This window comes from Nestor notabilis, unplaced genomic scaffold, assembly GCF_000696875.1.
Source record: "Nestor notabilis isolate BGI_N333 unplaced genomic scaffold, ASM69687v1 scaffold4341, whole genome shotgun sequence".
NCBI classification, from domain to species: Eukaryota; Metazoa; Chordata; class Aves; order Psittaciformes; family Psittacidae; genus Nestor; species Nestor notabilis.
The window spans coordinates 47,071-63,766 of record NW_009913204.1 but is presented as its reverse complement, the minus strand read 5'-3'; the positions used below and the strand labels follow the sequence as shown (position 1 = coordinate 63,766).

Sequence of the window (16,696 nt, the reverse complement as noted above, 5' to 3'; positions counted from 1 at the left end):
GTTTTTTTTCCTTTGGTATGCCACAGTATGCTTACAGCATAAGCTTCGTGATTAGCATTTTGAAGAACAGATGCGTTAGTTGTCCCCTCAGGTATGTATGATACTTATTTTTATTTTAGAGTTTTAAGTTCTCTCTGACTCGTAATCTTCTTTCTTTAAACTATTGGGACATAAAAATGTTACCCTTTTCTACATTAAAAAACAGTCAATGATATATAATGCTTAAAAATATTCAAAGATAATAAAATGGGAAATTCGTTGTTCTCTTGATTCAAAAGATAATTGTGTTGAATTTTTATGTCTACAAAAATCAATGCCTAGGTGGACTTCAGAGGAATGCCCGTAAAAAGACTGGCATTTGCATTAAGTGGCAGTCATAAATTTTTTACTAATTCACAGATAGTGTTTTCCAGTATTGCATTTTTTTTGTTCTTATCTTGCATCAACCTATATGGCGTGGCATAATAGGCTTAAATTATGACACAGATTTTGGTTTTGTTCTTTCATACTATGACATAGAAATCCCGAATGAAGCTTAGAATCTGTCTCTTATTCTCAAAATATTTCTTAGACCCAGCTTGCTTAAATGCAGGATATGTTAAACTTCTAGTAAAGGCAGTGAACAAGGTTTTTGTTTTTCTTTGTGACTTGTTTGGTATTCTGTTAACAGAGGATTTCTCGTGGCAGTTGATTTTTCTTGTTTTAAACTTTGAGCTTACTGATGTGGTAATGCTTGGCCTTTCCACACAAAAGGATGTGGTGGGGTTTTGGTTTTCAAGAGCAGAGGCATTTAGTCTTTTTATGAGGTTATGGATGAGGTTTTTTTATACAAAACTTCTGAAAGTGTTAACAGGGAAAGAACTTGGAATATTTAACTTTTTGAGGACTTTTTCATGTTGAAAAGATTAGTCTCTTAGATCCTTGTGAGCATGGCTATTTCTTCTAGTCCGGTTTTTGTCATCTTGGTGAATTTTAAACCTGTAAGGATTTCACACTGTTCTCAGTTTCTTTTTTCAGTTGATTTAATTGCAAGATGATATCAAAGCTGGTATCCTTAAAATGTTAGGATGAGGATATATGCTTCACACTCTTCGCTTTCTAATGAGGTAAAGAAAAAGAGACATCTCCATTATGCCCACACTGAGTATCTGGGAGATCAGAGTGAGAGGTTCACCAAATCATATTAAACAGTTGAAATGTCAATTAATATTAGGTAAAGCTAAACAGGTTAAAAGGAAATGGATGCACTTGTTCTGATGCACTTGTCCTCAGAGGCATACGTATTCTTCAGTACGCTTTGGCCTCCAGTGAGGTGAAGCAGCTTGCAGTGTTTTCTTATTTTATAAAGTGCGTATTGGTTACATACTGATAAAGATGGTAGAAAAACACCGGTTTCCCCCTCTTCTGCCTCTCTCAGACAAATGACACCTGGAAGATAGCAATTCAGTTCACTCTTTAGAAAGCATATTCTTCTCTCAAGACTTACCAGGCAAAAGAAAGCCCTTTGAGAAAGATCCTGTCAAAGATTTTAGCAGTCTTAACTTCTACACCTTGTACACCAACTGTCCACAGCTCAAGCATTCAAATGGAAACCTCTGAGACTATATAAAGCTGTAAGCCATGAGTACTCCCTGTGCTGGAGGAACTTTGTTTTTTCTTTGAGAGGAGTAACTCGAGGTTACTGTCTCAGTCAGAACGTTTTGACCGCAAGCATAGTCTTGAGAAAAGCAAAGGGAATGTTTCATACCCTGTGGTTTGAGTTATACAGCAGTTAGCTCATGAACCAAAATGCATCATTACTATCATCCAGTTTGTGTTATCATGAAAACTGTCAGATTTAAATGCTTAAGAGAGCTCTTGTAACTGTTGCCATGGTAATACCAGAACAGCAAAGTGGTAGTTTTCATCCGTATCCCGTGTTCAGCTAAATTCCTTTGCAGTCATTTAACTGTGAAAGGAAGGTACCATATTGTACCAGACTAGATTTGTTTTGAGTTAACCAGGGACAAATGAAGACTGGAATTAACTCTTTATTTGAAAATGCAGTGTAAATCCTAGATACAAGCAATCTAGTTTGCTTTTGGGTTGACTGTGTGCTGACAGTCCTATGTGTAAAATACTCTGGAGTTACTGACCTGCTATTCGTGCCATCATGTCACCTCTTGTAATTACTTTGGTTCAGGCTGTAATGAAAAAGCACGCACTGCAGTCACAAACTAAAACTTTTATTACAAGAATTTATTTTCTCCAGAAGGAGACAAGTGCGAACACTTATCACCAGAAATTCAGATCTGCTTTCTAATTTGGTCTCACTTTTAATGCTTTCCCTTATCACTGAGCCTGCCCTATTTTATTTTTTTAACCTGTGTGGCGTTGATCAGCTGCTGTGTTTTCAGTTCCGCTCTTCTGCTTTCTGAAATGCAAGAGCTTTGTTAACTGACCTGCTGTAAGAAGTTGTTCTCCACAGCCTTCCCCCAGCCTCCCGCCCCAGAAAGCCGTGGGTACAAAGCAAAGACAATGTTCTCTCCTTTCTGACCTACATTTTCAGAGTGCAGCATTGCATAGCTGGTGGTGCAGCTTCCCTGCCTCCCGCCTTCCCCGTGCTCCCCTTGCAGAGTGGCTAAGTGTTGAAAAGCAGAGCTGGAGAAGGGAGGCAGGACTGGATGAGCTAGAGATGTAATTTGTAGTAATACAGCAAATGTTGTTGTGCCTATTAGGTGTGATCTGAAATCTGAAATTGTTGTGGTCAGCAAGGGTGAGACTGCTCGCCTCCTGAATTGCATACTGTTTGGGAAGAACAAGCTGAAAATTAAATGACAATAATGCTCTTAAAATTTGATAAGTGCTGTTATCACAGTGTAATTAAGTAATTGTCTGATATTTGTGTTATTTGACAGCGTAAAATAGGGATTGAGAAATGGGGGTTGAAACTGGAAAAATACACAAACAACTACTGATGGTTTTGCAGATCAGTTACAAGCCTGTTCTTGCTAATAGCACAAATGAAAGAAGCAGTAGCTTCTATATTAGCATGTTCCCTCTCCCTTTCATCTCCTCCTAGGAAGTTTTCACACATTGCAATGAGTATTCATTCAAGAGAGAAGATTTTTTTTTTTTTTTTAATTTTTTTTTTGCACTGTGGGATTATGTGGGTATTTTAGATTGAAGTATGATTGGGGATTGTGTTAATGTATCAGGAAAATGAGTAGGGATGGGAGGGCAGAATAAAATGATGGTGTCTAGGTGCTTCTCTCCCCTCCAGTGCCTGATTTAGCATGGAATTTGAGACAGTTAATGCATGTCTTAACATGTTAATGTGTTCTGAAAATATTTTGTAAATATGGATTGACACATTTTCTATTACTGCATTGAAAAGAAAAGCAAATTTTAAATTACTATTTTAGTAAGGTTAACCTGAAAGCCAGTCTGTCTCATCTCTTCTAGATCACTGCCATCCTACAATTTGAATTTTATGGGACTTAAAAATAATTTGTAACAGTTAAGTGAAGCACTTAATGGACATTGAGTTTTCCCTCAGACCAACCACTGAGGCTTAGAAGTACCTTTACCTGTAATTTTTTCGGACTAGAACAGATTGTGAACTTTACCCATGAAAATATTTGTCAATGGCTGGGAATAGGATCAGTTCTATTACTCCAGAACCTTAGCTGTGCGTTTTCCATGCTCAAATCTACTGGTATGATCTGCACATAACCCAGGTCACTGATGTAACTGGAGATGTGAAAGGAACCGTTCTTTTGTTGGTAAACAACAATTTTTTCATGGGACTTCATTTTGGTCATCTAGTATCAATGTGTAAAGTCTTTATTTGGTTGAAAGTTAAATAAATAGGGTAACATCATGGAATTCCAATTTCTCATTTTTCTTAACATGCTTCACTTTTCTAAGATTTTTTTTTCTTTGCCATAATAATGGTACCAATGACATTGCATTCTTTTTCTATAACAAGTTGTGAGTCAGTAGGACTTTTTGAATTTGTTTTCAATATGAAGATGACACACAGAGAAGTAAAAACATTTAAAGCAAATATTATACAGACTTCTATACCTTTTTATAACTGCTTTGCAGATATGTTAGTTTTTAGATACAAGCTTGTATCTTATTGCTAACAAAAATGCATATAATAAATAATGATTGCACTATTTTTAACACAAACTGTTTTTATATTCTACTAGAGTGAGCAAACAGCTTAAACACAAGCTGGAAAACAGTAAAAACATTCAGAGAATGGAATGTGGATCTTTCATTCCATAATTGCATATTTCATCATACAGCTGTCCCTCCTACTTCTGAAAGCTTTGTAACAAACTGTGCAAGAAAACAGTACTTGGATATGAATGATTTTGGTAGCCTTAGGCTGTCTTGATAATCATTCAAATATAGAGTAGTTCCAGCGTGTGCCCAAACATTAATACAAATATTAAAAAAATGTTGGACCCTTAAAAGGACATTATTTTTTTGGTTTTTTTAACATCTTATACTCCTCACTAGTATTTTCACTATAAAGAGGTTTGATATACTGAACTTGTATCATAATTCTGCCAAGCTTGGGCAGATGGGCATCATGCATGAGCTCCAAAGTGAAGTACTCGAGAGGTTGTTTGGCTGCCAAACTTTATGATTCAAGTGCCAAACTGTTTAAGGTTTAGTTATTAGCATCTTGGACTATACCCAATGTACAGCATTTTGAACTAGCCAGAGTTGGTAAAATCCAAGTAGAGTACGTTATAGTCTAGCTTGGAAGTGCTGAAGTCAGGAAACAGTGTTGAAGCCCTCTCCAAGAGGCTGGGCTGTGTTCTTGGCCAGCAGTACTTGGGGAGAAGCCACTTATGGGATTGTACATCTTCCAGAACTGAATGCTGTTAAGTAGTAGCTGGCTCTCAGTACTCACTCTAGTTGTCTAAAACTAGCACTATTGTGTAAAGCTTGCATACAGTTAACTTTAACCAGGTGGCTTCCAGCTGCAATATTAACTGTGACCTGTGTTAGCTGGAAGGAAGCAGGCAGACTGAGGGTGAAGAAAACAGTAAATGGGTATTGAAAGAACACTCCCAAAGCCTTTTTCTAGCGCTCTGTCTCACATGAACACCAACAGCCATCACATAAACTAAGTGGAGGCATTTCCAATTTAGTTGGAGAAATCTCTTCTGCAGAGTAGTACTATTTTTTACACACATTTGCTTTCCCCAGAAATGGACATATCTACAATTTGAGATATCTTGGAAATGCACAAATATATAATTATCATACCCAAAATAGAATGGATAACAAAATTTGGTGGATAATGACCAACAAAAATACCAATGAACAAATTCCTGTACCCATCTTCAATAGGAGCTCCTGAGATTTCTTCAGAGAGCTAGTTAGTGAAGTGCAGCCTGTTCACGCGCGTATGTTCCTGCATACGGCCAGCCTTCAGGCTGCCGAGAATGCTCAGTAATATGGTTTGTCTTTTCCTTACAAAAAAACCCTCAACAAAAGAACTGCTGTGATCTCACGGTGTTGAAAACTAGGCTTTAAGAACTAGGGAACACTAGAAAAGTCGAGTAATGGTAAAGCTAGAAATTGTTTTTTTTCCTGAGCAACTTTCCCATAAAAAGTGAAGCCTGAAGACCATAAATATAATCAATTTTATTAAATAATAAAAGTACATCAAATATTTGTATTTTATCCAATTAAAAAGCCCCAGTCAAACAGAAAACTAATCACAGTTCCATTATCTGTTGCTAAATCAGATTTGGGTATTGCTTACCCTGGCACTGTGACAAACAGTAATAACCTGAATCTGATATAACTCTGTTGTAACTCAGTTGGAAAATAAGCTTTAAAAGTTCTGTTTGTTAGAAAACTGGAAACCTGTAAATAGATCTAACCTACTTCTCACAATTTATTTTCAGTGGTACATGTGCCTTTAGTTTTTAAAATCACCTAGTTTTTTGTTTTGCCCATATTGCTGTCTGGAACTCTCCATCTTATTATGCCATAGTCTTCCCCATTTATAAAGTAAGGCGTGTGCCTTGATTTTCTCTATCAGACCTATATTCACTTGACTGATCTTTCTTTTTCTGGGTGGGAGGGCAGGGCAGGCAGGAAAGAGCAAAATCAACAAAGATTTGGTTGGTTTTCTACCCCTTTCCACAAAATGGAACATTTTTGAGACTACAGTGAAAGACCTGAAGTTCTGTTTTGCATTTCTCGTCAGCCTTTGAGTTACCTTGAAGTTGTGCAAGGAAATGAACAGCAGATTCAATGAATTTGAATGAAGATGCCAAGATGAATTTTACTTGGCACCAGGTTTTAGGAGCTCACCATGTGACTGTTAGAGAATTAAGTAACTTTAGTAAGCTATTTTAGGAGAATCTGGTTGAATCTAGAACACCATGTGCATTTCTGAAGGTGATGTACAAAGGTGGGAGTTTTCTGAACATTGATCTTATTTATCCCTCCTTCCTGACCAAACCAAGCAGCCTTTCCTAAACTGGATCTGCTTTAAGGGAGTAATTTCTTAGCGCTTTAGAGTTCATTGGTAGTGTCTTAATAAATTATAAATGTGACATTGTTAAATATATTATACATTTAAGAAGTGTATAATGACCTTAATGTGGTATTTGAAGGTAAAACTGATCTGCCCTTTGTGCATTTCCTTAGTTTTAAATTTTTCAGTTTATAGCAATTCTAGATAACAAGAAATCATTACATTGAGGAGAACTAGAGCTATGAAAGCATTTTCTTAAATAAGATTTTAGTGTGGAAAATACGCTCAATTATTTTTTATTGGCACGTAAGTCAGCAATTGTACCACCAAAGTGTGCATGCTTATTATTGCACATTAACACAAAGATCCTCATATACCATCTTCATTTCTCTCAAATTTGCTGGGAAAACCTTTTGGTTATAGTTTCATAATATTAGGTTATTGAGAGCTATACTTTTTTAACTTAAAAAAATAATTTTCAGACTGCACTATGTGATGTGGATCAACTAAAGGCTGTCCCATTAAGCTCATCCATTTTCACTGTACATGCGTTCAGCAGTATTTACAAATTGCACATGGAGTACATCTGACAGAGGGAGCGTTGTCCTTCTAGTGCAGTTTACGGTGGCGATACCTGCCTGCTTTTTCTTTCGCTGCATTGGCACAGGCATTGTGCTTATTTTGTTGTAAGTGGTTCCAGTATTTGATCAGTTCACTAGGTTGGAACTGGTGGGAGGTAATTAGGTGGCTATATTTACAGCTGGAGTAAGAAACTCGCCAGTGATTGAAGACAAACTCATTGGGTGGAGGCATAGGGTCAATTCGCAGCTTGGCCAGACAGATCCCCACATATACATCCTCTAAATGTAAACGTCTGATGCTTAAGGAGACTTTAAAGATTTTTTCTGCTAAATCTCCAGAAAAAACATAACCAGTTCCAGAGCAGAATACAGGATAACGTTCACTTGGATACAAATCAGGTGGCATATACCACTTACTATCCTTGTTCCTATTAGGTGCATAACCTCTCATTAAATAACCTGTAAAATACTTGTGTCTTGGAGGAAGTTCTGGTTTCAGAAGCTTGTGTATTAAATATTCAGTATTGACAAACATATCACTGTCAGTTTTCATAACATATGGAACACGTGGACAGTAAGACGCAACCCAGTTCATTCCCATCAGAGTTTTAATGGTTAAATTATAGTAGGTGTCTAAGTATTCTTGTTGAATGATGTCGTGGTACTGTCTGCTTTCCTCTAGTATGGTACGCTGGAGGTATCCATTTATCTTGATGCTTAAGCCCAGCAGAAAAATACGAACAATTTGAATGCCAGGGGTGAGGCTTTCATTACCCCAGGTTTGTCGAATAGCTTGTCTAGCTTCCACCTGGCCTGGCTCTGCAGCAATGAGCAATATTAGAAAAGGGGTCTTCTCCTGACACTTCTCAGGCTCATTTATGATGTATTTGAAATGATACGAAGTTGGATGCCCAGTACCTTTCTCGTTGTATATACTTCCATTGGCACTGAGAGTATTTTCCAAACCAGTTACTCCTTGCAGTGACATATCTGTGTTGTTGGAGTTGGTGACGGTTTGAGGCCTGAGCGTCTGAGGTATGGTGTCTTTCCACACATTCCTTAGAGAGCTGTGGTTTGTCTCGATTTTTGTAGATCTAAATCCTCGTATAGTGTAAGCCATGGGGTTTTCTTTGAATCCAGCCCTGCCTGGCAGCCAGTCGTGATGATTAAAGAACAGAAACATAGCAAAAAGAAATACAAGAGAGATCAGGCCAATGAGATGGGTGCGAAACAGAGACCTTTTGGTATTCCAGGTCATCTTTGCAAAGCAGCAGTGTCGTCTTCTCCACTGAAGCATGTTGTAAGAATCCAGTGATGGGATATGAGACAGTGGCCAAGCAAAATGCTTTTCTGATCACGTTTGAATCCACTGCTATTCTTTGGTATTCATTTTCTTTTGTTCATGGTGAGTAATTGTCTGCAAATGGCTCATGCTGCAAAGATTAAAAAAACCAAAATAAAATATCAGAGATTTTTAATTTTACACAGTCATAAAAAGATGATGATGAGAACCTAGATAGAAAATTGAGTTCGACTCTTTTGAAAAAACAGCCCATGTTAGTAAAACCAAAGTTTGATTTAGGCCAAAGGCAGAAATTGTTTCTGATTTAAGTAGATTTACTAGCTTTTAAATTTTTTTCATGGTAAAATTTTTGACAAATATTCTGGGTACCGGAGATAAAAAGGGGAAAAAATAAAAATAGCTGAAAAAGTTTGAAGTACACGTAAATAGCTCCATGTATACTGACTGTGAAATCCTTGTACAGTGTTAGAGAAGGACTGAATGAAAAGGCTTTGATAGCAGATGGAAGGTTTATTGGCGTTAATTGAAATTGATTTACCACGCAGAGGCTGGTACAGCTCACAGTTTAAAAACCTTTTTTGTAAAATGGTCATGTATTGGTGGTGGGACAGACGGCGCAAGGTTGATTATGGTGGAGTTGTGTTAGTCACAGTACACCGCTTGGCGTGTTTCCACCAGCCCCGACTGTGTTCAGAAAGTCAATGAGAAGATGCACCTGTCAAAATTAATTTTCAGGGTCCAGTAACCTCAGTGCACAGCCCTCAGATGGTAATGCAGGATAACATTTTCGGTCACCTTTCAGGCACCTTTAACCTTCTACTGCACATTGAAAGAAAATATTGAATGGAACACTCGGCTGTTGTGCCAGGCTCAGATGCAGCTGGATTGAAATCAAACTGTAGGCAGAGATCTTGGGTAAATGTTAATATTAACTGAAAGTAAAATTGCACGGCACTAAGTTTCTGGCAAACAGTCTGATGAACATAATTTTCAGTTTGGGTTTGGTTTTCGGGGGGTGGTGTTTTTTTTTTATCAGTCTATAAATGTGTATGTAACTACCATGCTTCTGGTATCATATGGAAATTTCAAGTATAGTTACCAGCAGCTGTAACTGTAGGGGAAAGTGCCAAAGTAGTCTGTGCTTCATTTTCTCTTAATTTTGTTTCTTTTCATATTCAAGAGCAGAGTCAATATGGCAGCTTCATGATGCTGCATATTAAAAGCTGATCACATCATCTTGTAAATGAACCTTTCGCTCGACAGTAGCAATTCGTTTGTGATTTTCAATTTGCTTTAATTTATTTCTGGGCCCTAGGGTTTTGTATAGGAAAAAGGATGACAGTTGAACAGGAGTCCACAGACAATGCTATTTCTAATATAAATGTGTAATTTACTAATTGCTTTGCTATCTTCTAAAACCAATATTAGGATTAATTTCTGCATTTAAAAAATAAGTGACATGTTATTTGGGAAATGACAGGATTTTACACTGTAAAGAAGTAATTTAAGATGAGATGGCAGTTGAATAACATACTACTAAATTGTATGTGATGTAACATTCAGTCTCCCTGGCACTCGTAGGGGAAAATTTGTATTTCAAAAGGATGGTGAAAGACGTGTAAGTAGGGTTTATTTTAATTACTGTATGTTAGTTTGTATATAAACAAAATAACGTGCATGCAGAAGTTGTCTTATTGACAGGATTTGGAAGCAAGGGAAAGTAGTACTGCACCGAGTCAGAATTCTCTCATATTAACTTCCACTAGGAGGAGCAAGTAAGTGCGGATTTTAACTGTGCTCTGTGACAGCGTATCTAAAAAGGCAACACTGCTCCTTAATTCTCTTCCTGAAATAGCAAAATATTTGCCTATTAAGCTCTTCCCTGTCATTGTTCTCTTTCACAGCAGCCCTCACTTTTGTTTTTAAGCTCACTGAAAGTATTTCTGATTTTTATTTTACTATTTTTTATTTTTTTTAGCTGTTTGGGACAGATGCCACTTACCAGAGACTGAGCTGCCTTTCTAAAAATTATTTTCCAGTGTACAGCTGTTAACCATGTGTAGCTTGAGAATTAACCTAGCATTCCACACTACTCCTTTTATGCTGCTTTGGCTCGGACCTTATCCTTATGTAAAAGAAATTAAGTCCGAAATGTAAAAGACTTAACATTTATTTGACCACTTGAACCTGGTTTTGCAGGCTCAAAAAATTAAAGCCTGCCGTCAAAACTAATAATTTTTAGTTTCTCTGCAGTGTGCAGTGAGTTTTAAATGACCACTGAGCTATTTGGGAAGAGTATTTCTGCATAAGCAAGCACAAGTGCCACTTCAAAGGGTACCCTAGATCTCAGGGAAATTAATTGTTTCGCACCAGTTTGGAAGACAACAGTGGGAATATTTGATTAATTATCATTCCATTGCATGCATGTGCAGTTTAGGAAGAAAGTAAAAACCAGAATTTCACAAATGGAGAGTAGCAGCTGGAGTTCAGGTTAATTTTGTCACACTGAGTTGTTTCACTTCTAAATCTGCACTACGCTACTGATCAGTGTTTAATTTTTAATCGAGGTACTGGTTTGGTGTGCACCTACTTTCGTACAGTTATGTAAATATTTGTGTAAACTGAAAACTAATTTCAGGTGCTGTCTTTCCATGATGCATTGAGGAAGTGTCCCAGAACAGGCAGTTGTAATTGCTGAAATACTTTTTTTTTTTTTTTTTTTTTTTTAGGCAGCACGCTCATGTTGTGCACATTAAAATAAGTTTTACAGTGAGAGACAGAAGTGGAATCATAAGGAATTCAGAGAGAGAGGCAGGTCTCATGTGTTTCCTTGAATTTTCAAGGTGGAAGCTTCCTAGAAAATCTTCAGTCTCTGTTTGCCCTTTTTAAAAAGGAATTGTATGGACAGGGGAAGGACCTACATCTATTTCTCAGTTTCATAAAAAATATTGACTGAAAAAAACCCCAATAACTTTGTCTATTTTCTTTTTAATAATTCAGGTGTAAAACATTTCAAAATATACCTTGGGTATTAGGTGTTTGAAACACAGCAACAGCTCTTTGAAACCTTTGAAAACATAATACATGCTAGGATGCATTGTTTTAAAGTAAACAACTGTCAATATATATTAAAAGCACCATCAAATAGTATCATGAAAGTATTACTTTCTCTCACTGGAATTAGGGTTAGAGCATTACTACTGTTGCCCAAATATTTAAAATTTAATTTCACAGAAAGCTTCTGAACAGGCACCAACCATTGGCAGTAGATAAGAAAACCTAAGTGTAGCAAAAGGTCTCTGTACAATTACCTTGTCCTCTGAAAGTGTGTTGTTGCATGCAACTCTGCAGTTTGGAGATATGATTTATAATAGTTCTGCTTCATTTTTGGCACTTGACTGTGCAGTCAGTGATGCATTATCAAATGCCAAATATATAAACTCTGAATGCCTCTTGAATTTTTATTTGCGGTCTGTGCTTTGCTGGTGTTTCGGTTCCTGGTACTTTGAATTCTGCTCTATAATTATAGCTTTCCAGATTGAAGCATTTGACTTCCTATTCACACGTCCTGGATTTTCATATTTTGATTAGCTGTGTGGGCAAACTGTTTAATTAGAGGGAAGAGTTCAGAAGGCAGCCGGAGTCGGTATTCTGATAAACAGCAGCAGCAGTTGTATATTAGGCCTCATATAATGTGCCTGAGTTTACTTTCAAACTGCATTAATCTTTTGTACAAAACAGTACTCGGGGTGAGGTTTGATGTGCAGGTTTTTAAACGTCAGCTATGAAAGTCGCACCACTAGCTAAGCATGCTTCTCCAGCAGTATTGCCTGAGGGGAGATCTTTTTGTTTGGTTTAAAAGTTCTGGAAAGTGACTTGATCTTCTAAAATGTCTTAAAAGTGGTATGAAACCGGTGACTGTTGTGTGCTGCATCCTTAGGTATGTGAACTATTTCCAGTTGCAGTTGTTTTATTCTATGTTAGCATTGCCTTGGGCAAAGAAAGCACATTTATATTGACATCTAATGATTTATTATAGCTTATTGGTAGATTCTGCAGATAAGCACTTTCTGTGGTGTATTAAATTGCTGTAGACTTAGGTCTTGAATTTGTGTTGCAAATATTCATCTTGTTTGTTTGCCAGTAGTTATGAAGTATTTAAATTTCAACAATAAATAGAAAAGAACGGCTATTAGATGGAATGTAATTTTATAATCCAAGTCAAACAGTCGGTGTTTTCATGTTAAACAGAAACTGTAATGATGGCAAGAGATCAGTTACGTGCTTACCATTTTGAGAGTATAATGTTTGAAGGTTTCCTTTTGGGATGTCAGGGGAGCCTGGTGTTACTTGTAAAATGTGGTGCCTGATTGCACTGCTGATGGTTTAAATCATTTCCAGTCTTTTCCATGCTCCCAGTTTGTGCTTGGCTGATATTAACCTGATTACATTTTGCTTATGTTTCGGGGGGAAAAATCAAGTGTAAAAAGGTCTGAAGGTACTTTTAAGATAATGTAATTTGACCGCATCGTCTGTTTTGATGGTTCAGTGCTTTCCCTATGTCACATCATGGCCATTTTACCAGTGCTTTAAGATTACTTCAGATAAGGATTAATTCTGACCTAGTTTGAGGGGATTTCTAACTGTTTTTTTCTGTATTGGAGAGGTTTGAGTTTTTAATTTCTCAGTTAAAAGCAATCGTTACAGTAGCTACATTATCCCTCTAATCCCTCCTCTCTAGCCACGCTAGCCTTGTGCAGACTGTAAGCGATGCATTTAGTAAGTGTAAGGTAGTGACATTGTGCTGTGGGAGAGGAAAACCTGCTAGAATTCTTTCTCTCTGTTCAGAGACATGTTATCTCTGGGTTCTGCAAATTAGGAACGATCGTTATCTGTAATGGCTGAAAAGGTAACAGACAATTGAATGAATATCACATACAAGGATTTGACATACCTTCCTTGGTCAGGCCATTTATGGTGCGAGGATTATACCCACAGAAAATAGTTTTGGCACGCCATCACTTCAGCAAAAAAGATGCTATCGAACATGCGCACATCCCCCAACAGTCTGCTTCCTGCGATTGCTTTTCACAGTATCCAAGCTGTCCATCTGTCTGCCCGTTGCTGCGTTACCTTCCTTGCTCATAAGTGTTGTCCTTGTCTTGGGGCTTTTTGTTCATTCTTCAAACAAAAGGACAGTAGTTCTCGTTTCTGTTCCGGTCAGGGCTCTCTGGCGTTCACGGCCAATGTACGGGAGCTTTTACATCTGGTGTTTCCCTTGTCGGACAATGCAGTGCTGTGTTCTCTTCTCCTCAGTATCCATATTTCTAATGGTAATATTAGCAGGGAGTGCTAGTGCGTAGTGCTTCGGTTGCTTTCAGTAATAGGATTTCCCTCTATTCCTTCCTTCATTGTTGCTAGGCAGTAATAGAAACGATTTTGAGCTCTTTTAACTGAGGATTCTGGTCTATAAAATCCATTCCGTAGTTCTTCAGCTGCTGCACAGGCAGGCAGCAGTTTAAATGTGGGCTTTGACAGATGCTGTCTTCTGACAGAGCAGAATTTAACGTCATTGCTTGGCTGAATCCCACGTGATTGTTTGCATTCATTTTGACTAAATCCAAAGGCAGCCAGAAAGCTTTACAGGCTCTTGCTGCTATTTGATAAATGATACATACTCAGTTCAAGCACAGTGATAGGTGAATAGTATAAAAATTGTATGATTATTAAATGAATGATTGAGGGTTTTTTCAAATTGTTTTCACTTTTGCTTGACACTGTAACTTATGATTCTCTAGGGGATTTTTAATGCTAGACGTGCTGTTCTTCTATTCTAAAAGCTGTTCTGCAGTGCAAAGGAATTATAAGCATTTAAATGCCAAAGCTTGATTTAACCCATTTGGCTCTATTCAAGTATAAATTTTTTGTGTTTTCATGCAAAGAAAAAATAAAAATGTATGGTTTTGCTCATATTTCCTTTACACATGCTTACTCTATAAAAGCTGCTTTTTAATCTTTGGTTAGTCAATTAAGCTGGACAACACTGATGCATGAGCACATGATGTTAAGTTGCCTTTCTGCTGTTAATGGCTTTCTTCCTTGGTAAAGGTCGAAGACTGCTATTGCAGAATCGGGGGCACCTGATTTCAATTATTGATGGATCTAAAATGTCTTTTGTCTGTTACAGACATACTGGTATTATGGAATTTGTCTTTCCGGTCCTAAAGAAACTTACGTTCCCTTATTTTTCTGTCCTTTCAATGACTGAACCTTCTATGCTGAAGCATCTTATTATGCTATAAATATAAGTGAAATAGTTCAGAAAATAGACAGCTAGTAGTATGCTTACCCAGGTATTTATTAGTCATTATGTTTGTCCACTCTATTTTGAAAAGTTAATGACTAACTCTTTAGACTGTTTTTTGGGTTGTTTGGGTTTTTTTTTTTGGGGGGGGGGGGGGAGAGGTTTGGGGTTTTTTTGTTTGTGTTTTGGTTTGGGTGGGTTTTATTGTGGTGGGTTTGTTTTTTGTGGGGTTCGGGGGATTTTGATTTTTTTGGAGGAGGTTGGTTTTTGTTTGGGTTTTTTGGGTTTTTTGGTTTTTTTTTTTTGTTGGGTATTTTTGTGGGGGTTTTGTTGGTTGAGTTTTTTTGTTTCTTGTTGGTTGTTGGGGTTTTTTGGGGTTTTCTGTTTTGTTGGCTTTTTTTTTAAGCCAAAGGATAAAGAAAAATGTAATTGCTCTATCATAAGCTATCTCTGTTCAGTAGGCTTGGGGTAGGTATGTCCTTGACTGGCAAATAAGGCTTCCCCAGGCAGTCAATATGTTTTATTATTCTAGATGCATGTACTGATAATTTACTAGAAACATAATCAGATTTATATCCTTCTAACAAAATCATCTATGTACACTAACCTTCTCTGTTAATTTAGTCTTGTTTTGAATGTATGCATTTCCTATCCTAATGACAGTTTCCACAAATACTGTGATCCTATTTGAGGACATTGGAGGAGCATGAGCATATTCTCTAGATATTAGTTATAAATATAACATGCATATCAGCAAAGACTGTATCTCCTCCACTCTAAAAAAAATTGGTATTTCAAAAAGGAGGGGGAGGGTGTGTCAACGAGAGAGCAGAGACCTGCATCCAGACCACTTACTGCTCTGGGATGCTTATGAATAATTGAGAATTGGTGTTTTGAAAGGTTGCATGTGTGCTCAGCTACTGAATTTTCCACTTAAAACACAGAGTTTTCTTATCCTTGCCCCAAATAATATACAGAACTTTATATAATCTTTTGCTGTATGTATACAAATGTGACAGAGTTTGGCTAGGAGTTCTGCTGCGGACTCGGGTACAGCTGGGGAATTGAGTGAGATAGTTCATTTACCAGTGTTGTTTTACATAGAAGCAAGTAAGGGTTTTTCAGATACTCATTTTAGAATTTTCAGATAAGACACATAATATCGTATTTGGGAAACAAGTGTAGATATCAGCAGAATAGTTGTTAAAATCTTTAGTGTTTCAACTTAATTTATTTACTACTTCTTCACTATACCTAAAGTGTATCTCTGAAGGTTTGAGTTACATGTAGTATGTATACATTGGGGTGGACAGAGCTGGTTTTATTGTTCTGTAATTGCTCATTAGCAAATATTAAAGGTACAAAAATCCCAAGGTCAATTTTTTCTAAATATGATCTATTTAAAGTCAGTTTAGAAGGGAACAGACATCAGCTTTTAGCTTTTAATTATATGACCATATCACTTGTGCATAGCTTGTGAAGTTCAGGCAGAGCTCTTGGCTGGTGATATGTGTAAAATTTGTCATCTTGCCATGTGAACAAATTGAATATTGAATTCTTAAACCTTAATGAACAGTTTCTATTGTTCGTTCATTCATTGCTTTTAAAGGATGAGCAGGTCTTACAGAAAAGTAATGAAAAGCTTTGATTTTTCTACTACTTTCTATCCGGGTGTGCCTGATGTAGCTTGAAGAGAGTAAAAGTTTCAGGAAGAAATTTCTTTTATAGTGCTTTTTCTTTACTACTTTTATATGATACTGTATGTTCCTAGGTATTTCAGGAGGGCAGAGCTTACTTTGTACTGGAAATATGACCTGAATGTTTTAGCAATCTTACTGGGCCGGAGGTTGGAATGAGCTTTATTTCGGCTAACTCTCACTGTGAAGGGTCAGTGGACTGCTTGTCCTTGATCCAGGGAGTAGTATGTGCTGTTATGTTACTATGGTTACATCTTAAATTAGAAGCTACAAAGTTAGTGTTTGAAATGCTGCCATCTATTAAGACTAAGAAGG

The 16,696-nt window shown here is 37.1% G+C and overlaps 2 protein-coding genes across 2 annotated transcripts in view; one reads left to right on the top strand and one right to left on the bottom strand.

The window, feature by feature from the left end:
• CDC73 (cell division cycle 73) overlaps positions 1-16,696 on the top strand; it is a gene marked incomplete at its 5' end in the record, with an annotated part of 107,634 nt that overhangs the window by 53,100 nt on the left and 37,838 nt on the right. The gene's annotated exons all lie outside the window — the stretch shown is intronic.
• On the bottom strand, positions 6,969-8,374 carry B3GALT2 (UDP-Gal:betaGlcNAc beta 1,3-galactosyltransferase, polypeptide 2). Its single transcript, XM_010023079.1, has one exon. The coding sequence runs from the start codon at positions 8,372-8,374 to the stop codon at positions 7,106-7,108; it is 1,269 nt and encodes a 422-aa protein (XP_010021381.1). The 3' UTR covers positions 6,969-7,105.

Bases quoted from the DNA above. Each gene is read 5' to 3' on its own strand.
- B3GALT2 (XM_010023079.1), bottom strand. From the start codon at position 8,374: ATGCTTCAGTGGAGAAGACGACACTGCTGCTTTGCAAAGATGACCTGG.